At 48.0% G+C, this 17,483-nt stretch overlaps 1 protein-coding gene and 1 long non-coding RNA gene across 4 annotated transcripts in view; both read right to left on the reverse strand.

Annotated features, from left to right (window-relative positions):
* The window catches only part of ZNRF3 (zinc and ring finger 3), a 96,353-nt gene extending 91,621 nt beyond the window's left edge, over positions 1–4,732 (reverse strand). Inside the window, exon 1 of one of the 2 annotated variants that reach the window (XM_055796515.1) lies at positions 4,339–4,732. In XM_055796515.1, the coding sequence (XP_055652490.1) occupies positions 4,339–4,566 (228 nt within the window). In that variant the 5' untranslated portion in view covers positions 4,567–4,732. The remainder of the gene's footprint in view (positions 1–4,338) is intronic. The other variant, XM_055796516.1, reaches the window with a different exon arrangement.
* Positions 4,733–5,688: 956 nt separating this feature from the next.
* On the reverse strand, positions 5,689–17,085 carry LOC114010206 (uncharacterized). 2 transcript variants are annotated; one of them, XR_008746074.1, is made up of 2 exons: positions 16,220–17,085; positions 5,689–14,772 (listed from the first exon to the last, which is right to left on the reverse strand). It is a non-coding gene; the product is annotated as an uncharacterized LOC114010206 (long non-coding RNA). The 2 variants fall into 2 exon arrangements; XR_008746073.1 differs by lacking the exon at positions 16,220–17,085 and adding an exon at positions 15,381–16,205.
* Between the last annotated feature and the right edge of the window lie 398 nt (positions 17,086–17,483).

Raw genomic sequence — 17,483 nt, forward strand, 5'->3', positions numbered from 1 at the left:
AAAACCTGTCACCTAGTCCCACTTCTCGTACAAGACACAACAGATATGTCCCAGATCTCCTGCCTTTGTACTGGAGCAGAGAAGGACAGTAAATGCCAAACAGCCCTTCTCCTCGTCCCACTCTCAGCATCCGCAGGGTGTCAGCTCTTTGTTGTCCATCAGAATGGAAGTGCCACATTCCAATGACAGCTCAATTCCAAGACACTTCACTCCAAGGACACAATGACAAAGCAAGCCTGATGCCCCAAAAACTGGTACTAGGAACTCGGTTTTACCAGGGAAATGAGTTACTCCTGATGTCCACAGGATCATCGCTGTAAGCCACAGCTTTATAGCTGAGGTACGGAAACTAACGCAAACCCAATCACAGGTCTCTTCATATTCTAAGAGGATAACTAGGAAAGAAAACATCCAACAAGACAGTGACTCAAAGCCACAAGTAATTCCACTTCCTCAATTTGAATGGCCTTCAGGCACTCAACTCGAGCAAGAAGAAACTTAAACTGCCTCTTCACAAGACAACCCCCCACCCCCACCCCCGATAATACACATTTTTGTTTTCCATTCTCAAAGGACACGAACATTCCCTTCACTCAGCCTCCTCTGATCACTGCCAGACATCAATGTACCTGCACAGTTACCTCGTCACTGCTAAAACTTTTGCCAACACTTCAGAGTGTGAAGCCCACCCGACAAAAGTTTAAGGTCTTTAGCAATGTTTGCATTTTGAGAAAGCAGAGGAAAGGTTCAAAGCTGATCAAGCGAATAAGGGGTGGCAGGCAGACGGAAGGAAGGCACAGGTGCACCATCTTGCACTCCAGTTCTAAGCCTCCCCATCTTCTGCAAGAGAAAGATGGGCAGTAGCATTGCCACAAAGAACTGCTGTGCAAGAAGTTGGGAAGCCTCCCACTTCTGTTTTCTTCCCAGAGCTTAAAGCACTGCGTTATGCGCATTCTCCCCAAACTGTTACTTTCTGAGCACAAAAAATACCTGCAGCCGGGGATCATTATGTAATGTATGCATCACCCCAGCTCGATGGCCATGCAAAGTTCATTATTCCCTGGCCGAGGCTTCCAAGCAGAAACAAACCAACCAAAACCCAGAATTTTTATCACACAAACCAGGCGTAATATTCCTAGATCTCTCCTCCACGCTGCTTCTCTTTAAAATCCTACTTACTGGTAACCCACCCATGCTACTGCATTCAGCAGCAGGTCTAAGGCAGGAGTAAGCAGCAAAAAGGAGGACTGAGAGAACTGGCAATGATGAATGCGTACCATTTAAAGTTTTTGACACACCAGAGTTTTTAAAGCAATCTAAAGCAAATGTTATGCTTGATCCCCTTTTCCCAGCACCTCACCTGAGCAGTACCATCGCCACCACGACTTTCTAAGAAACAGGGCATCTGATGCCCCACACCTTCACTCCCAAGCAGGATAAGTAACCAGAACAGAATCTTGCCAAGCGCAAGCAGAACTAAGACACATAATCCCACCGAGCGAAACAGCCCCTGCCAGTCAGATCAGCGGCACCTACTGTCCTAGGACTGAACACCTGTGGCCCTGCAGCACCTCGTTTGACACAGAACCGCACCTGAGCTTCTGGCCTGAACACTACAAGAAGAAATGCAACCATAAGGAGTTCACCAGTCATAACGTGTTTTAAAGCAAAACACCATTTTAGGGGTTTCAACGAAGTCTTGTTTTTGCAACCACTTTCTAATCAGACTTTTCCAGTTTCCAATCTCAACGGTACTAATGGCCAGGATATTGCCCCAAGAAAGGCACAATATTCCAGTATGCCCACTACCACCAAGATGGCCAGACCTTCGAGCAGTTTAAGGACCAGCTGACACAGCAACCTAAGGATGAGTTTGCTGAATACAAACTGTGGCCACATGAAAGAAGACAGAAACATTTCATCTCTGAAGAGTTATTCTGGTAGACACTTGACCCTAATAAGACTTCTTCACAGTAACATGAGAAACAATGTAATAGCATAGCACGGCTGGATAGGAATCTGACCAATAACCAGTTTAGGAGTGAATGTATGACCTATTGAAAGCTGAAAGTGCATAGTTTCATAAGGTTTTGTCGTGTGCTTTTTTTTGTTGTTGTTCAGACTTCCAAGACCAATGAGTAAATGATGCTATTAACATAAACAAAAGTAAGTCTTTGTGTAGTCCCAAACCCACAGTTCCTTTGATCCATTCTTTAATGTGTGCCTGATTTTCAAGAATCTCTAATATTTCATTTTAAAGAAAGATGCATCTTAATCGTGAAAGAGCTGTGCGCACTGACAAAGTGGTTGGGACCGAGAAGAGCTTGCTTCGCTGACTGATGTACCGCTAGCGGCTGTCAAACAGGTCCCCAGCGGCATCAGCTTCATGATCCTTCTCCAAATCTCACAGTGAGCTTTAAACAATGATCCAGAACAGCAGATTCCTATCGTTCCACAAACACTGAGCCTAGCTGAAAAAGGGAGGCAAGGCAACACTGTGAAAACCTTTATAATAATTCTGGCTCTGGAAAACTCACTTTCAGGAGGAGATGAAGGAAGCATGACACTGGCAAGAAATGCTACATGTGATCCAAACTCTCAGCAGCGCAGGTATGACTGACAGCGCTCAGTCTAGCTGCCCTGGGACCATGTCTCAGTGTTTGCCATATTCTCATCTCCGGAAAAACAACCAGCACACACGGCGGCTCAGGGAACCGAGACCAGCCTGCTCATGATGCATGTTACCTAGCATACGTACAGATGAATAAGCAGAACAGTTTTCGAGTGATAAGTGACTGTAAAAGATCTGCCATGTAATCTGGCTTTCACCATGGCCTTTCCTGTCTGGGGGGGCCATCTCCTTCAGGTATTCAGAGGGAGCAGACTGTCGGTGTCACCCATAACAAGGCCCACAAAAGTCCATTTAATATGTTTGTTTTGAGTTACGCAAATCTGGGCCTTAACGAAAGAGTATGGTTTTTCTCCACTCTCACTTAGAGTCCCAAGGAAAGCCATGACCTCAGCCAACAGCCCCTGCTCCGTCCCAAACACCTGATGCAAAAAGAAGCTCCCCGAGGTGCAGCATAACACCCCGCACGCAGCACCCACACCACACCGAGGGGTCAGGGATGGCACCATCCACTTCGGCCCCTGACAGCACCACCTTTATAACATGTCAGACATGCAAGTTAATCAGCCTGGCCCTCTTTTCTCCAAAAGAAGAAATAAACCCCCCTGGACCAGCAGCTTGCGCTGCGCTCACAACTCCGCCGCCTGCACGAGCACTCCTGCAGGAACCCTTCCCAGCTGAAACCGCCTGGGAATAACAAGTGGGATTCTTTACTTTAAATGAAAGGGGAGGAAAAAAAGTTATTTCGATAGCAATGTATTTGTGCTTGCAGAGGTTAAACAGCCGCTTTGAGCACTTACTTGCCACGGCTGGCTTTTTTTAAACTTTTACGTGTATATATTCATCCCTGCATGTAAGTGTGCGCGCAGGGAAGCTGAGCAAGCTGCGCAGCTGTTAAGGAGAGCCGGGATCGCTATTGGCAATCGCTTCACACTCAAACTTATTAAAACACCATTTAAGTCGTTTTTCTTTACTTAGCCAAAGGGGGAAAAAAAAATAAAGTCAACAATCACAAGCGACTACAAAGGCAGGAGATAAGCGCTTCAGGAGCCGCGGAGGGGCTGAGGGGGAGCTGAGTGCGGAGAAATAGGGGAATGATCCCTGCGGTGGGAGCGGCGGAGGGGGGGGGCGGGGAATGGGGGGGGGGGGGCGGCAGGTACGGCCAGGTGTGCGGGGGGGGGCGGGGGGGGATGCGCAGGGACACAGGGAGATTCGCGGGGAAGGATGCGCGGGGGGGGGGGGGGAAGCTGGGGCGGGATGCTGGGGGGGGATGCGCGGGGGGCATGCGGGGGGGGGGAGGGGAAGATGCGCGCGGGGGGGGGGGGGGGGGGGGCGGCGGCAGCCCCCGGGCGTCCCGCACCGCGCCGGGGCAAGGGCTGCCGAGGGGGCCCGGGGAGAGCGCGGGGCAGCCCCGCCGCGCGGCCCCGCCCCCGCGCAACGCGCAGGGCCCCGCCGCGCAGGCAGCGCGCCCGGCGGGAGGTGCGCGGCCGCCCGCGGAGCGGGAGCGGGGCCCGCCGTCGCGCCCCGGCTGTCACACGGGCCCGGCAAGGTGCGGCCTTTGTGCGCGGCCGCGCATCTGTCACCGCGGCGCTCCAGGCCGCGCGGCGCACGTGGGGCGGCGGGCCCGGCCCGGCTCTGTGCCGCCAGGTGCGGGCGGCCGGGCCCGCGGAGCCATCTTGGGGCAGGGTCGCCCCCCGGGCGGCGCTCACCTGCACGATCTCGCCCTCGGCGCTCAGCGTGGCCCCCGCGCGGGAGAAGCGGCCCTGCAGCCCGGTGGTGTAGGTGGTGTAGTCGCCGCTGGGGCTGGACTCGAAGAGCACCACCTCCACGAACGCCGTCTCCTTGCCCAGCGCCGCGCCCGGCGCCGCGGCCAGCAGCAACCCGAGCAGCAGCGGCGGCGGCACGGCCGGCCCCGCGCCGGCCCCGCAGCCCCTCATCGCGCGGCGGGGGGGAGCGGCGCCCCGCGGCCGCCGCGCATCGCTCCCCAGCGGCTCCAGCTCCGGGGCCGGGCCCGCGGGCGGCTCAGCGCCCCATGGCAGCGGCCCTCCCGCCGCGCCGCGCCCCGCTCCTCGCCGCCGCCTGCCCCGCGCTCCCCGTCCCTCGCCCCGGCTGCTCCCCGCCCCGCCGAGCCGCTTCCCTTTCATCTGCTCCACGTGACGGGCACCGCGGGGTTATCCCCGCCCCGCGCGGCCTGACCCGCGCCGTCCCTCCCTCGGCGCACACGGGACAGGGCCCCGCGGCGCCCGGCCCCGGCCCCGCCGCGCCGCCCCCCGCCCGGCCCGCCCGCCGCCCCGCCGGGGCTCCGCGGCCTGGCCGCCGCGGCGGAGCGGGGAGCGGGGGGCGCCCTCCCGCCACTGCCGCAGCCGCCCCGCGGCGGGGAGCGGGCCGGGCCGGGGGTGGCCGGGGCAGGGCTGCGGAGCCGGCGGCGGGGGCCCGGGCACGGCGGCGCCGGGCGCAGGCGGCGGGACGGGGACCCCCATGGCCGTGCAGCGCGGGGGGGTCCCGGAGACGCGGAGCCGGCGGCGCCCGAGAGCAGCGATCGGCACCGGGGGCCGCCCCGCCGGGCACGGGCCTGGAAGTCGGTGCGGGTCGGGGCGAGCGCTGCCCCGGCTGCGGGGACAGCGCCGCGGGCTGCCGGGCGCCAGCTCCGGCCCCGGGTGCAGGAAAGATACCGGACAGCCGCACAGGTGGGGGACAGCCGAAGGGGCGACCCTGGGTGGCACGGGGAGCAACGCTAGCGGCACAAACCGTTGGAGGTGTTTTCGGCAGAGAAGGGTCAAGAAGGGATCACGGGAACATACGCTCTGGGCTTCTACCACAAGCCACCAAATACCCGACCCCCCCTCGCACACCCTAACACCTCGGTGCAGCGGATCGAGGGCCGCAGCGCTGCGCCACGCGGAGCGGGAGCGGGCTCCAGCCGGGTAACAACAGGGAAAGCACTATGCAAACAGACCTGGTGGGCAAACAGTGCGAATTTCAGGTTAAGGCGTGCTTCAGTAGGATTTCAGCAATGCAGGGCACCTAGCGTACTAAATAGAAGCGTTTTAATCCCTTAGTGCAAACAACCGCTGCTTTATTTCCCTTCCCCCATGAAGCAAATGGGTGATGCCTGGGACAACACAGGGTTTCCTACGTCGTAATCGGCACAGGAAGAGGTTAAACATTGAGAACTTGGGGAGATTCGCTCCCCGCTGAGTCAGCTACACGGTTTCAGGATCTGTAGCAAAAGCAGAGATGTGTGCAGGGGTCACCGTGGTGGTGATGAGAGGGTCACGGTGAACCTGGACTGTGCCTGTCTCATGAGCAGAAAGTCACTTGACATTCCGCTAATTCTCTCTCTTTCCTCCCTAACTTCGGTGGTCTAGGCAAATGATATCCAGACTTTCCAATCCTCTGTCTTCTCGTCCCTTCCAGGAGAGGCAACAGCAAGTCATTTCCAGCACCGGCAGGTTTTTACGCCCTGCATGTCGGATTCAGGATGCCTTCTTTCTTCACCAAGTATTTCCCTTCTTGCAAAGGTCCTTATGCCACTGTAATCAGGTTTGTTCAACATTCTATTAGTAAAAGTAAACAGCTCGTGTCATAAGTTGCTGTAGGTCAAGGCCTCCCAGCTGTCCTGCACTCGACAGGTATGTCATCAGGTTATCAGCAGTAAGAAGGGTTGGAATTTCAGTGTTGCAGGACAGCGGGGTGCGCACCAGTTGTCACACAAAGGGTAATGAATGAATGGTGCCCCACACACAACGCCTGCCAGTCGGACACTGGCGCAGTTGGAGGAATCGCCCGGCGTCATGGTGTTTGTCCCCCTGTGGCCCAGGCGCACCTGGAGCCGCAGGACAGCCACAGAACTGGACGTACCAATTTGATGAGCTTTTTGTTGAGTATGACTTGCCATATTTGGCAAAAGATTGTCTGTTTTGGGAGAAGTATTTATTTTAAACAGCTCTTCCCTTGCCTCTTGTTTCATTTCTATGATTTCTCAAAAATCATGCCCATGCTGCTTTTGTGGAGCTGCGTGGCAAACTGGATCAGGGAAGAGACCAGGGCTAAAGGAGCCTGGGGCAGGGAGGACAGGGACGGGGCAGAGAAGGTTAGTTTTAAACTGAATCAGCAAGCTAAAATAGTATTGGGAAGAACAGTTTTAGGAGTGGAGGTGGGAACTGGAAATCTAGGAGTTGTAAGAGACCGTGACAAGAGCTCAGTGTGCATGGAACACACAGTTTTAGTCCCACAAAAACTGGGAAGAACCTGAGATTCCTGATTCTTAGCCGTGAAACCGAAAAGTCAAGAATGCTGCGTCTGTCCCTGCTGGTCAACAAAGTGGATGTCAATTTACTTCAGCGGTGTCAGGGCTCAGATGTCAGTTGACGGTCTTAAGATTCATTGCATCAAATTTAAATGCCCCTCATGAGGCATCCATGAACACTATGTATTTATTTATTTTTCTTTTTTTCTGTTTAATCTTTAAAAATTATATAAACATCAAACCTTGAGATATTATTAGATCTCAAATTTAAATATCAAGAAAATGGGAATTATCCAGATTAGACAATTCAGCAGTGATCTTGTCCCCTGCCCGTCTATACTGTGAAACTCTTCTGTTAGATGGGTCCGTTCTTCCCACAGGGTCATGCTTCACAGGAGGATCCCACTGTCGATAAAAATCAGTGAAGTACAGTGAAAAAAAGTTACAGGTAAGACCCCTGCCTCTGTTGCTAATGAAATGGAATCACCAGTACTTTCCGGCTATTCCCTGGGAAACAGTAGGGCCCCTCCAGGTTAGGTTGGGAGTCAGGAATGCAGAAATGGCAGGGCAAATAAATCTGGAAACTTAACTAGTGAAAAATACGGGAAGGGGCCTCTCTATAACAAGTGGACAGCACCCTACTGTTAAAATACAAGCTGCTGAAGATCCGAGCCACCCCACTGAAGGATCCATATCATTGGACTACAGACACAGCGAAACCGCCTTTGCGGTAGCCTTGCAGTGGGATACTGGGGAGTGACATGAGACACTAGGTCTCAGGTCACCAAGTTCCCTCTACTGGGGCAGAAATCCAAGCAGGAGGTTGCAGGAAGAGAATGGACTGTCTATCATTAAAGCAATCAGATATTTCTAATTGGCTTCCTTCCCAGCTGGCAGCATACAGTTCACAATTCAGTTATTGCCATCATACTTCAGATATGTTTTCTTTTTTTTTCCCCTGCATAACAAACTGAGGCCCAGGGTCTGAAATACAGCGATCTCAAGCATTTATAACTGCAACTGAGGACAGTGAGAGCTGTGATTTGAACATAATGAAATTATGTGTAATGCCAAATGGCCTGAGAAAGCATGCCCTAGGCACTTGGTCTCTTCTCCCAAGTAACAAACAGAGGGATGAGAGGAAGCAGCCTCAAGCTGCACCAGGGGAGGTTTAGATTGGATCTTGGCAGGGGAAGCTTCTTCACCGAAAGGGTTGTCAAGCACTGGAACAGGCTGCCCAGGGAAGTGGTGGAGTCACCATCCCTGGAGGGATTTATTTAAAAGACTTAGGGACATCATTTAGTGATGGACTTGGCAGTCCTGAGTTAACGGTTGGGTTTGATGATCTTAAAGGTCTCTTCCATCCTGAATGATTCTACGATTCTATCTCGGAAGAGGGCAATCAACACTAGAAGATGCTTTTGACATAAAACATCCTACCTCTCATTTCCCTTGCATAGAAACAGGTATTACAGAACCCTCCTCACCCCACACTGCTCTTGAGAGAAAACAGTGTAAGTACCCAGGTGCTACTGTGATGAATGCTATAGAAAAAGCCCAAACCAAAATTATTTTGTGCTGAGAGCGGTGCTGGAATACTGCGTGGGGAGTGTAGCTCTGCACATCAGGCAAGGAGAAAACAACACTGAGTTGCGAGCCACTGGCCACGTGTCCCTCGGCCATTCTCACCATTAAAGGAGGCAGGAATGCAGCTGCCCTGGTACTGCCATCCCTGTAATCGAAAATACATTTGGATGAAAGCTGCTTTCTGTCACTGCATCTGTGCAGTCAACCGCAAATACAGCACACTGGAGAATCCCTTCTACAGCCTCTTTTAGCCTCATTTCATAATGAAATTAAACATATGCTATCTGCCTGTCAGCCTTGTTGCTCTTCTGAACCTATTAGCTAATTTTAGCCAAGCTTAAGGGCAGAACAGAGGTCTTAAGATAGTGCGTTCTTGCAAATTTTGTGAAAATCGGAGGCTCTGGACTCTGGGTACTGCAGCAGTATCCAAAACAGACATGGGGGAAGCAAGGGCAGCAGGAAAACATATGAGAAACTGAGCGTTTTCAATTCTACCGTCCAAAGAGCAGTCAGTTGTCAAGTCCACATTTTTAAAATAAAACAATCCACTCTAATTGTATCCCACTTAATTAACATGAAGCTTTTGTATCTGTATTTGCATTCTAAGGGGTTGCCGCCAGGAAAGGACATAAAGTAAATGTGTGTGCATGTAAATGTTTGGTACGGAGCTGTGTCGCTCAGGGGGCAGGGGGCAGAGGTTGGTGCAGTTCAGCTGTTACACATTCTGCATGGCAGGAGCCACAAAAAAACCTGTATGCACAGCAGCAGATTAGTCACAGCATATGTTGTCTTTTCCTTGATGAGGATGCTTAAGGAATGCAAAAGGAAGGGAAGAAAAACGTAGGTTATTGAAGGGAGGTGATAAGCGCAGGGGCCCAGAGATATTAAGAACATGCATCTTTGAAACAAACCATCTTTAGCTCTGCTGTTTTCGTATTAACTCATTTGTCCTCTGGTACTGAGGGACCCTCCCCAAAACCTAGTACCAGTTATTAGTGTAGCAAAGAGCGGATGAGATTATCCATTAAGTGTTTTCTTAAGACACATTACCAAAACCCAGCCTCTGGCCAGTCTGCAATGCTGTTGGTCCCTGACGATTCAGTTTGCAGTAAGTACGCCAGTATCAGAACTCACAAGACCGCCTGAACTTTCAGCCAGCAATAATGTGCATTTTTAAATACACTTTTTTTCCTCGTATATTTTCTTAGATTCTAGCATAATAAAGGAAAAGATGACCCTTTTTCAAAGAAACAAACTAACTAATGGGCACGGATTAAAAGTATTTTAGTCACTGTGATTTTTGAATTTCCGTTCAGCTGAGATTATCTCTGGTATCAGCCGGACCTTGTTGGCAGCACAGTTCATCTCTCATCCACTTTGTACAGAAAAAAGAAAATCTCTTACAAGGGGCCACCCAGATATGTTAAGTAGTGAGAAAAAGTGGTTCTTACACCCATGATTTGTCATAAGAAGTGACTTGATAGCAGTAGATGACAATGCAGCGTGGGTACGCTTCAGTGGGAGGCCCCTTGGCAAGGGTGAGGGCAGCCTGTCACTGCAGAGCCCGACGACTTGACTCTCCCACTGGCGAGCAACCACCTTGTCATATTTAGGCTGTGAGTATTTGCAGGTAATACTGTACCCACGTGGGGAATACTGATTGTTTTTCCCTTTAACTACCAGGTAGTCAATGTACATTTCACAAGCTGCCACTTAAAAACCAAACCAAACCAAACAAAACCCAAAACAAACAAACAAACCAAAAAAAAACCAAACAAAAAACACAAAAAACCTCTAACTAACCACCACTGCTGTCTCCAACTAATAAAAGTGTTCCGAACGTACAGTGGCAAAAGGGAATGGTGGCTGAGAATAAGCTCTATGTGAAAAAATGGATCATATTTTAGTAGAACAACTTGGTCCTAATTTCCTTCTTTTCTTGACAATGACAACTGAGGAACAAAAATTTTATTCCTGGGAAAACTGGTTTCCATCAGTTCTTACTACTGTAGAAGGGCTGATAGAAAAACCAGCAGTTTATCCCTCCCATAACTGCACAGATTAATTCAGATCATAGACAATTGCTTCTCATCCTCCTACCTATTGATTCTACAAAGGCAATTAAAGAATCGGTGATGACTACAAGACACCTCATTTCTTCTCTTGTCTTTGAAGTCATAAAAGCATCATCAGGCTTTTAGATGCAGTAGCGAGGTTATGCTCGTACCCATCATGAACAGGTGAACAGGCGTAATGTCCCAGGAGAACTGTCACCCAACACAGAGGACCCAAGTGACGAGTCACCAAGGGAATTCCAGCTAAAGTGCTGAGCTACCAGTGGCACTAAATAAGATGCTGAAAGAGCTGAGCATCGGCATAATGAACATAAAAAAGGTTATATACAAGTGGGTACATCCTCAGGTTAAGTTAGACAATAATCAGGGTTCCAGGCTGCTGCTGTAACTATGACAAAGTAAACAACTTGCAAAGGCGCTGAGCCCAGTTATCTCATTTAAAACAGCTAATCTTACAGTGTTGAGAGCATTTCCTGAAAACTGGAGCATATTATTAGTTTCCATGGTGATGCTGTGATGATACAGGAGAGATGCGAGATTTCTGTAAAGAAATTCAGTGATTCCAAAACAGCAGACTTGAAGTTTCCCCAGGACAGTAGGCTGGAGTGAGATGGTATTTTGACCCAGCTTCAAACAATGGAAACTGCCTATGTTTGATAAATAACTGGCTTCGTGATTTAAGAAAATTTATTCTTGATGCAATTTTATGAGGTACCCCCATACTCTGTTGAGTTAGTAAGATCTGTTATTCCCTCAGTCTCACCAAGGAACACAAGGCGCAATCTAAGAGAAGTCAGTGTAGTGGCAGCACACGTAAGAAAAACAAAACTGAAACAAAATCCAGACTCTTGATCCCTACCAGGAACTACTTTAGTCCTGATTTAGTAGTCTAACTCATGATACTATAGTGCTAGCCAACACTGCATAAAAATAACCATGTTTAGAAATGCAAATCTCATTAAATCGAATCATCACACTTGTCGCAATATTCATTGCAACAAGAAGAAGACTTACTTTGCAGAACCGCGAGGTGAGGAAAGGATCCCTGGAAAAAAGCACGTAGCCAAGCCACTCAAGGGATACTGCAGCAGTCCTATTTGATGGAACACCAAGGGGCATTTCAGTTCTGTGGCCTGAGAAACAGCTGAGTCCAGGAGGCTCAACCTACTCGGTTTATTCAAGTAAAACTAAAGTAGTAATCTGATCATGGTCCCATGGATTATCTGTCCAGGCAGAAAATTTAGTGCAGGCAGGAAATGCAGCATGAACTTGGCTAAAAACTAAAGCTGCATCAATTCAAGCAGCAGGCAGGGTCCATTTTAAACAAGGCAACAGGTTACTGTTGCAAGCTTAGCTAGCAATGATGGTAACTTTTGTATCACTTCAGTAATTAATAAACAAGCAAGACTACCCTTTCTTTTAGTTCAGGCCATGACATTTAGGTTTGATGAAGGCATCTTTTTGATGAAACTGTATGTACCTGTATTATAAGAAACTCAGATTAAATAACCACAGGGAATTTCTTCTGGCCTCATTCTGTGAGCAGAAGCCTTGCCCTGCTAGCTCTGAAACAATCAGAATTTCATCCCACTATTACTACTAACCTTCTATTCTCTTATTTCATGCACTTCCTCGTTAAACAGACATACCTCACTGAAACGTTTTACGGTATTTGAGACTAGGTAAGGAATTAAAGAAAGAAGAACTGGATAGAAATATTAGTTCTTTACGTTAACACAGTTACTCTTACTTAACCAAACTAAAAGACTCATTAAAACACACTATTTGACTAAGACGTATTTTCCATAAAAGCACTTGTCAGACTCCTGTGCAGCAGAAGAACATAAGCAGTGAAAAACAGTTCTGTAATCTCACTGTGGAATAAAATGAAAACTTTATTTACATATGACCAGATTACAACCAGTGGCCAAAAGAAGGCCAGAAAGGCTACAGCATGAAACATTTTATACTGCAGTCAATAATGTTCTGCAGCCCATGAAGGGCTGCTTTTAAGCACGCAATTCCGAGTTGCTCTGGGGCTGGAGAGGCCAGCATGGTGGCCCTGGTGGGTTGGCGGGGGGTGGGCATGCTGTCCCTGGCTCCTGACAAAGCCAGGGAGGTCTTCCCTTTCCTCTGTACGCTTCCCACAGAATTTGAGAGCTTCCTCTAAGAGGACCCAGAGAGAGGTGTGCTGTGCTGTGTTCGGATAATCCCTGTGTGATAATGCAGTGTTGAAGTCCTGGGCAGAAAGCTGGTGAGAAGGGGGCTTAGGTCTGGTAAGAACCTGAGTCAATAAACCCAGATTTCTGTTATCATGGACACAAAATTTCAATCTGGTTCCTAAAATGATCAAATTCTCTAAGGAATTGCCTTTACTACCATCATTACCGAGGAACTTTACCGCTCTGACAGAAACAGTTGTGTGCGTGCCGTTTGCCCCTATCAGCAACCCATGTAATGCACTCATTTTATATTAACAGTCTGATAGAGAATCACCTCCTTCCTTCCCCAATTAAGAACAATAAAATCTCATTTCTGCATCAGACTTCAAATACTAATTTTGAAACACACTGAATTGGAAAATCAGGCTGTGCACGATGGCTGCAGGCAGGCAGGCTAGTTCCTGCATTATTGCTCCAAGGCACCTAGGGAAGTTGAGAATGTGGGCACATGAACAAGTTACTGCCAGGTAACTGTGGCATGAGATTACTTCACATTAACTAGAGGATGGAAACATACACACAGTTACCTCAAACATTTATAGGTTATAAATTCAGATGCCAGCTTGATCACAGTGATTCATTTGTTTGCCCATGCTTAAGACACTGTCTTTCCTTTCAAAGTCCAGTTGAAACACAAGAGAAACTGCAAAGAACATCACTGACTAATCAAGAAGAAAATTGCCAGTACACTGGATGAAAATGGAAGAATTATGATACACCAATTACATTTTAAACACCACCAAAATAAGCAAGTCTGGATAGTACCAGTACATTTGTTGATAACCCTTGTTTAAAAGTAAGTCAAAGTATTCTAAATATTCTTTTTAATGGTTTATGAGTGCTATAAATGTTTGTTTTAACTAAGACCAGCAATTTCCCTTTGAAGCCTGTTTATGCTGAGATATAGTTCTACTTATATCCGTTCCACCTAAAGGAAGAAGTGTCTGCCTTTTGCTTCAACCAAACTAGTAAACTGAAGTGAAGGAAAAAGGGTCCCACTGTGTAATTGTAAACTACCTGACTCAACAGCTTCCTCCTACATTACAGATATTTATTTAGCATTTACCTTGGAATCCTGGGCTGTTACGACACGTGAGTTTAAGAAGGAGGTGGCATGTCCGAGGTACCCTTGTGTAGATTGAAGAACGTTGTAGAGGGATTCAGGACATACCTTCATTGCGCGGTGCAGTGTGGTGACACCTATGCTAACTTTAAACAGGTATCAGAAGCAACCTCACACCAGACAGTTCTGCACAACGAGAATGAGGTTTTGATGAGCAGAGAGTTTTTCATGAAAGCATTTCTTAAATCGAACTTAAGATCCATCAAACTGTATCAGAGAAGTCCTCATAGCAAATTCAAGTGTCCATCAGCAGGACACGGAGAGCTGCATGGCTCATTCACACTCCCACATCTGCCCTTCCAGATGATTTCCATAACTGATAACGGACTACCATCCACCTTCCCTATGTGTTTTAGCATTGTGCCCTGCAGAAGCCAATACTATTACAGCTTATTTTATAAACAAATGATACTGCTATACCTCCTAATAAGCAACAGAAGCAAGAGCTGTCCTTTCTCCAGTAAATTCAAGGCTATGTACGTGCCTGCCTTTTTTCATCACCACATAAAATTGCTGTTCCACACCTCCGGAGACAGGACTGGCCAGCCCAGAGGAAGGCTTGGTGCTGACGGCAGCTTCGCTGGTACATCCGAGCGCTCGGGGAGCTCCGCTCCGGGGGCAGCAGCCGGGGCTCGGGGGGTCCCCAGCAGCCGCAGGCGCTGCTGGCACCGGCCTCGGGAGCCGTGTCGGGGTGCACCGAGGCTGAGCCACCAGCAGGTGACCTCCCAGGCTCAAAAAGCCAGGCGAGCTCTGGCCAAGCACACCAAGTATGTGCAGCACATGCCGAACTGTGTCCAGAACCACCAGTTCGCATTGCAGACCCCTCCCGCAGCCTCTCGTTTCCATGCGGCCGAACTCCCCTATCGCCATTTGCCACAGGAAGCCAACTGTAATGGACAAAATGGTTTTGTATTTATGAAGCCATGTTTCCATCATTATCATCAATTATTCTAAATTAAAGTAGCAAGCTATTGTAACTTGGCAGCTTAATTAAAGACCAAAAAAGAAAAATCAGTGGAGATTTACGTTAAGAAAAAGTGCCATGCCGCTGCTGCTTTGCTTCTTTTTAAAGTTTGGAAACACAATTTATCCAAGTAAACCAGCACTGAAGCAACCCAAATTAACCAACAGACTAGCCATGACCACTTCAGTAGAAAAAATTATTTGTGAACAAAATTCTCTCTTAATGTTTGAAAAGTTAAGGTTTCCGATGTTTTAAACAATGTGCAGTCTTTTGAAATCTTTATGAAGGGGAAGCACTCTGACGTGGGAACCCTTCACTCTCTCTGTACATGCCAATGCCTACTGAAAGGAAAAGATAATAATGAATTATTAGGCCTGTAGAACTGAAATAGGTTAAACTGCACTAAGAATACCCTTATTTAGGTAACTGCAGCCATTTCTTTTTGCCAGCTCTTTTCCAATATACCGTACAAGTTTACATGAGAGTTGCAACACAACAGATGTGCACGATGCATTCCTTCAGGGTACTCACCAAGCACGCAGGCACAGCAGATTGTGTTACCCAAGAAAGAAAAAAGACTACTAAGAAATATGCTTAGGAAATCATTGCTGTATGGTGCTTGATCATCTAAATCCTCTGCAAGGATAGATGGGAACAGAATGAATTTGGAAAAAATTTGGAGCCATATCTTCCAAGATTCTCCACATTCATTCATTCTGCAAGAGGGGCCCTCAAATGCATCCATACAAATGTATTTCACTGTGCTCTTGCACCCCTGAGATCGCTCTGTGTCAGCTATACTCCCTCCTGGTTACACCACCATGAAATCCTAGATTGCTGTTGATTTTACATGTTTGTTATGTCAACGCTTAGTAATTTCTTCTCTCATAATACTGAAGAAGCAACCAATGTAAAATAACATACCCTGCATATTTCTGGAAATCACATTTGCATACAACCTAAATATTGACACTTCTGTATTTACCTCAACATGGTTGTTGCTATTTCTGGGGTAAATATATGGTACAAGTTGCTGTTCATGCGGCCCTACTTCAAGCAATACACTGTTTAAAGTGAACAATAGGTAAGCTACACAAAATAAATTTGAAGCACACAGTTAAAGTGTATAATGTATCAGCTACTGATACTTATTGCAATGGATAAACCCTGTGACATGAAGAACTCCTATGACTAAAAACAACAAATAGATTTTGCCACTTCTGACTACCAAAAGCAAAAAACATTCTTAAAATGTGACTAGCTAAAATGAAGGAATTACTGCATTAACAACTGAGTCATTCATATGAAGGTGAGTTAAGAAACAATTTACTCTGTTTCATCTTAGGTTATCTGTTATGTTAAAGACTCACCTGAGTTACAAGATCCGACTGGCACTTTGAATTAATCACCTTAAAGCACCGCATTTTCCACATTCATGTACTAGTATACATTCTATTTAATTAGTATATAAAAGGCTCCAACTGTCCCTGACCATTTACATACGAGTTATCATTAAAGTCAAGTGCTAACAGAGCAAATAAATTAGGCTACCAGAAAGGAAGCACAACAGACTCGTCCCTCTGGGGACACCAGCTGTCAGCCTGTGCCCTCAGAGCATTCAGCAAATCAAACCCATATGAGCAGGAGGCAGATGATCCTGACCACAGCCCTCATGTTTTGGGTCATGCTGGACCCCTGTTGAGGTAGAGCTGGTTCCTAACCTGACATCTCCTTTCCTCTGCCTCTTTTCAAGCAGGGTCTCTTAGGACAGCTGGAGGCAGGCTTCTGCATACAAAAGGCAGGAACTAGGTGAAGGCACCTAAACCAAAGAGTATAAGGAAATAATTTCAAAATTACAAACAAAAGTTGCCGGGACTCTCAGGGGCTCTGAACTTCTGAAGGGATTTCAAAGCCCAGGGAATGGCTAAGAAATAAGATAAGGTTTTTCCTTTCAAAAGCTGGCACTGCTCCAAAGAAGAGCTTGCTTCTGTCAATAGGAAGCAGTCATCAAGTTTTCCTAAGCACAGTTGTTTACCTCCCAAGAGTATTTTCCGAGAACAGGTTCCAATTCTGTACCAGGATGTGCAAACAGAAAAACTTACTGGAACAGGAGCTTTTGGGCAAGTGAGATTTCGACAGTTGGCTGTTTTCCTCAGAGAGCTTGCTCAACATGTTAAACACAAGGGCATGCAGTGATAGGATGAGGGGTAATGTTTTTAAGCTGAAAGAGGACAGATTTACATTAGATATTAGGAAGAAATTCTTTACTGTGAGGGCAGCGAGACATGGGAACAGTTTGCCCAGGGCAGCTGTGGGTGCCCCATCCCTGGCTGGGCTCAAGGCCAGGCTGGACGGGGCTGGGAGCAGCCTGGGCTGGGGGGGGGGTGTCCCTGCCCGTGGCAGGGGGTGGGAACTGAGTGATTTTTAAGGTCCCATCCAACCCAAACCATTCTGTGATTCTATGAAATACATACACAGAATTCAGAACACAGGCTGTCAGTTCACCTGGACAGCACAAGAGCAAGCTCAGTCTCTTGTATGGCCTGATATTCTGCAATATCAGCCCCAGCGATGCACTCACTGCATCGCCTCAACTCAGTGTAGTACCTTCACCTTTCTTCTTTCATTTGTGAC

Source organism: Falco peregrinus, chromosome 2 (assembly GCF_023634155.1).
Source record: "Falco peregrinus isolate bFalPer1 chromosome 2, bFalPer1.pri, whole genome shotgun sequence".
Classification (NCBI taxonomy): domain Eukaryota; kingdom Metazoa; phylum Chordata; class Aves; order Falconiformes; family Falconidae; genus Falco; species Falco peregrinus.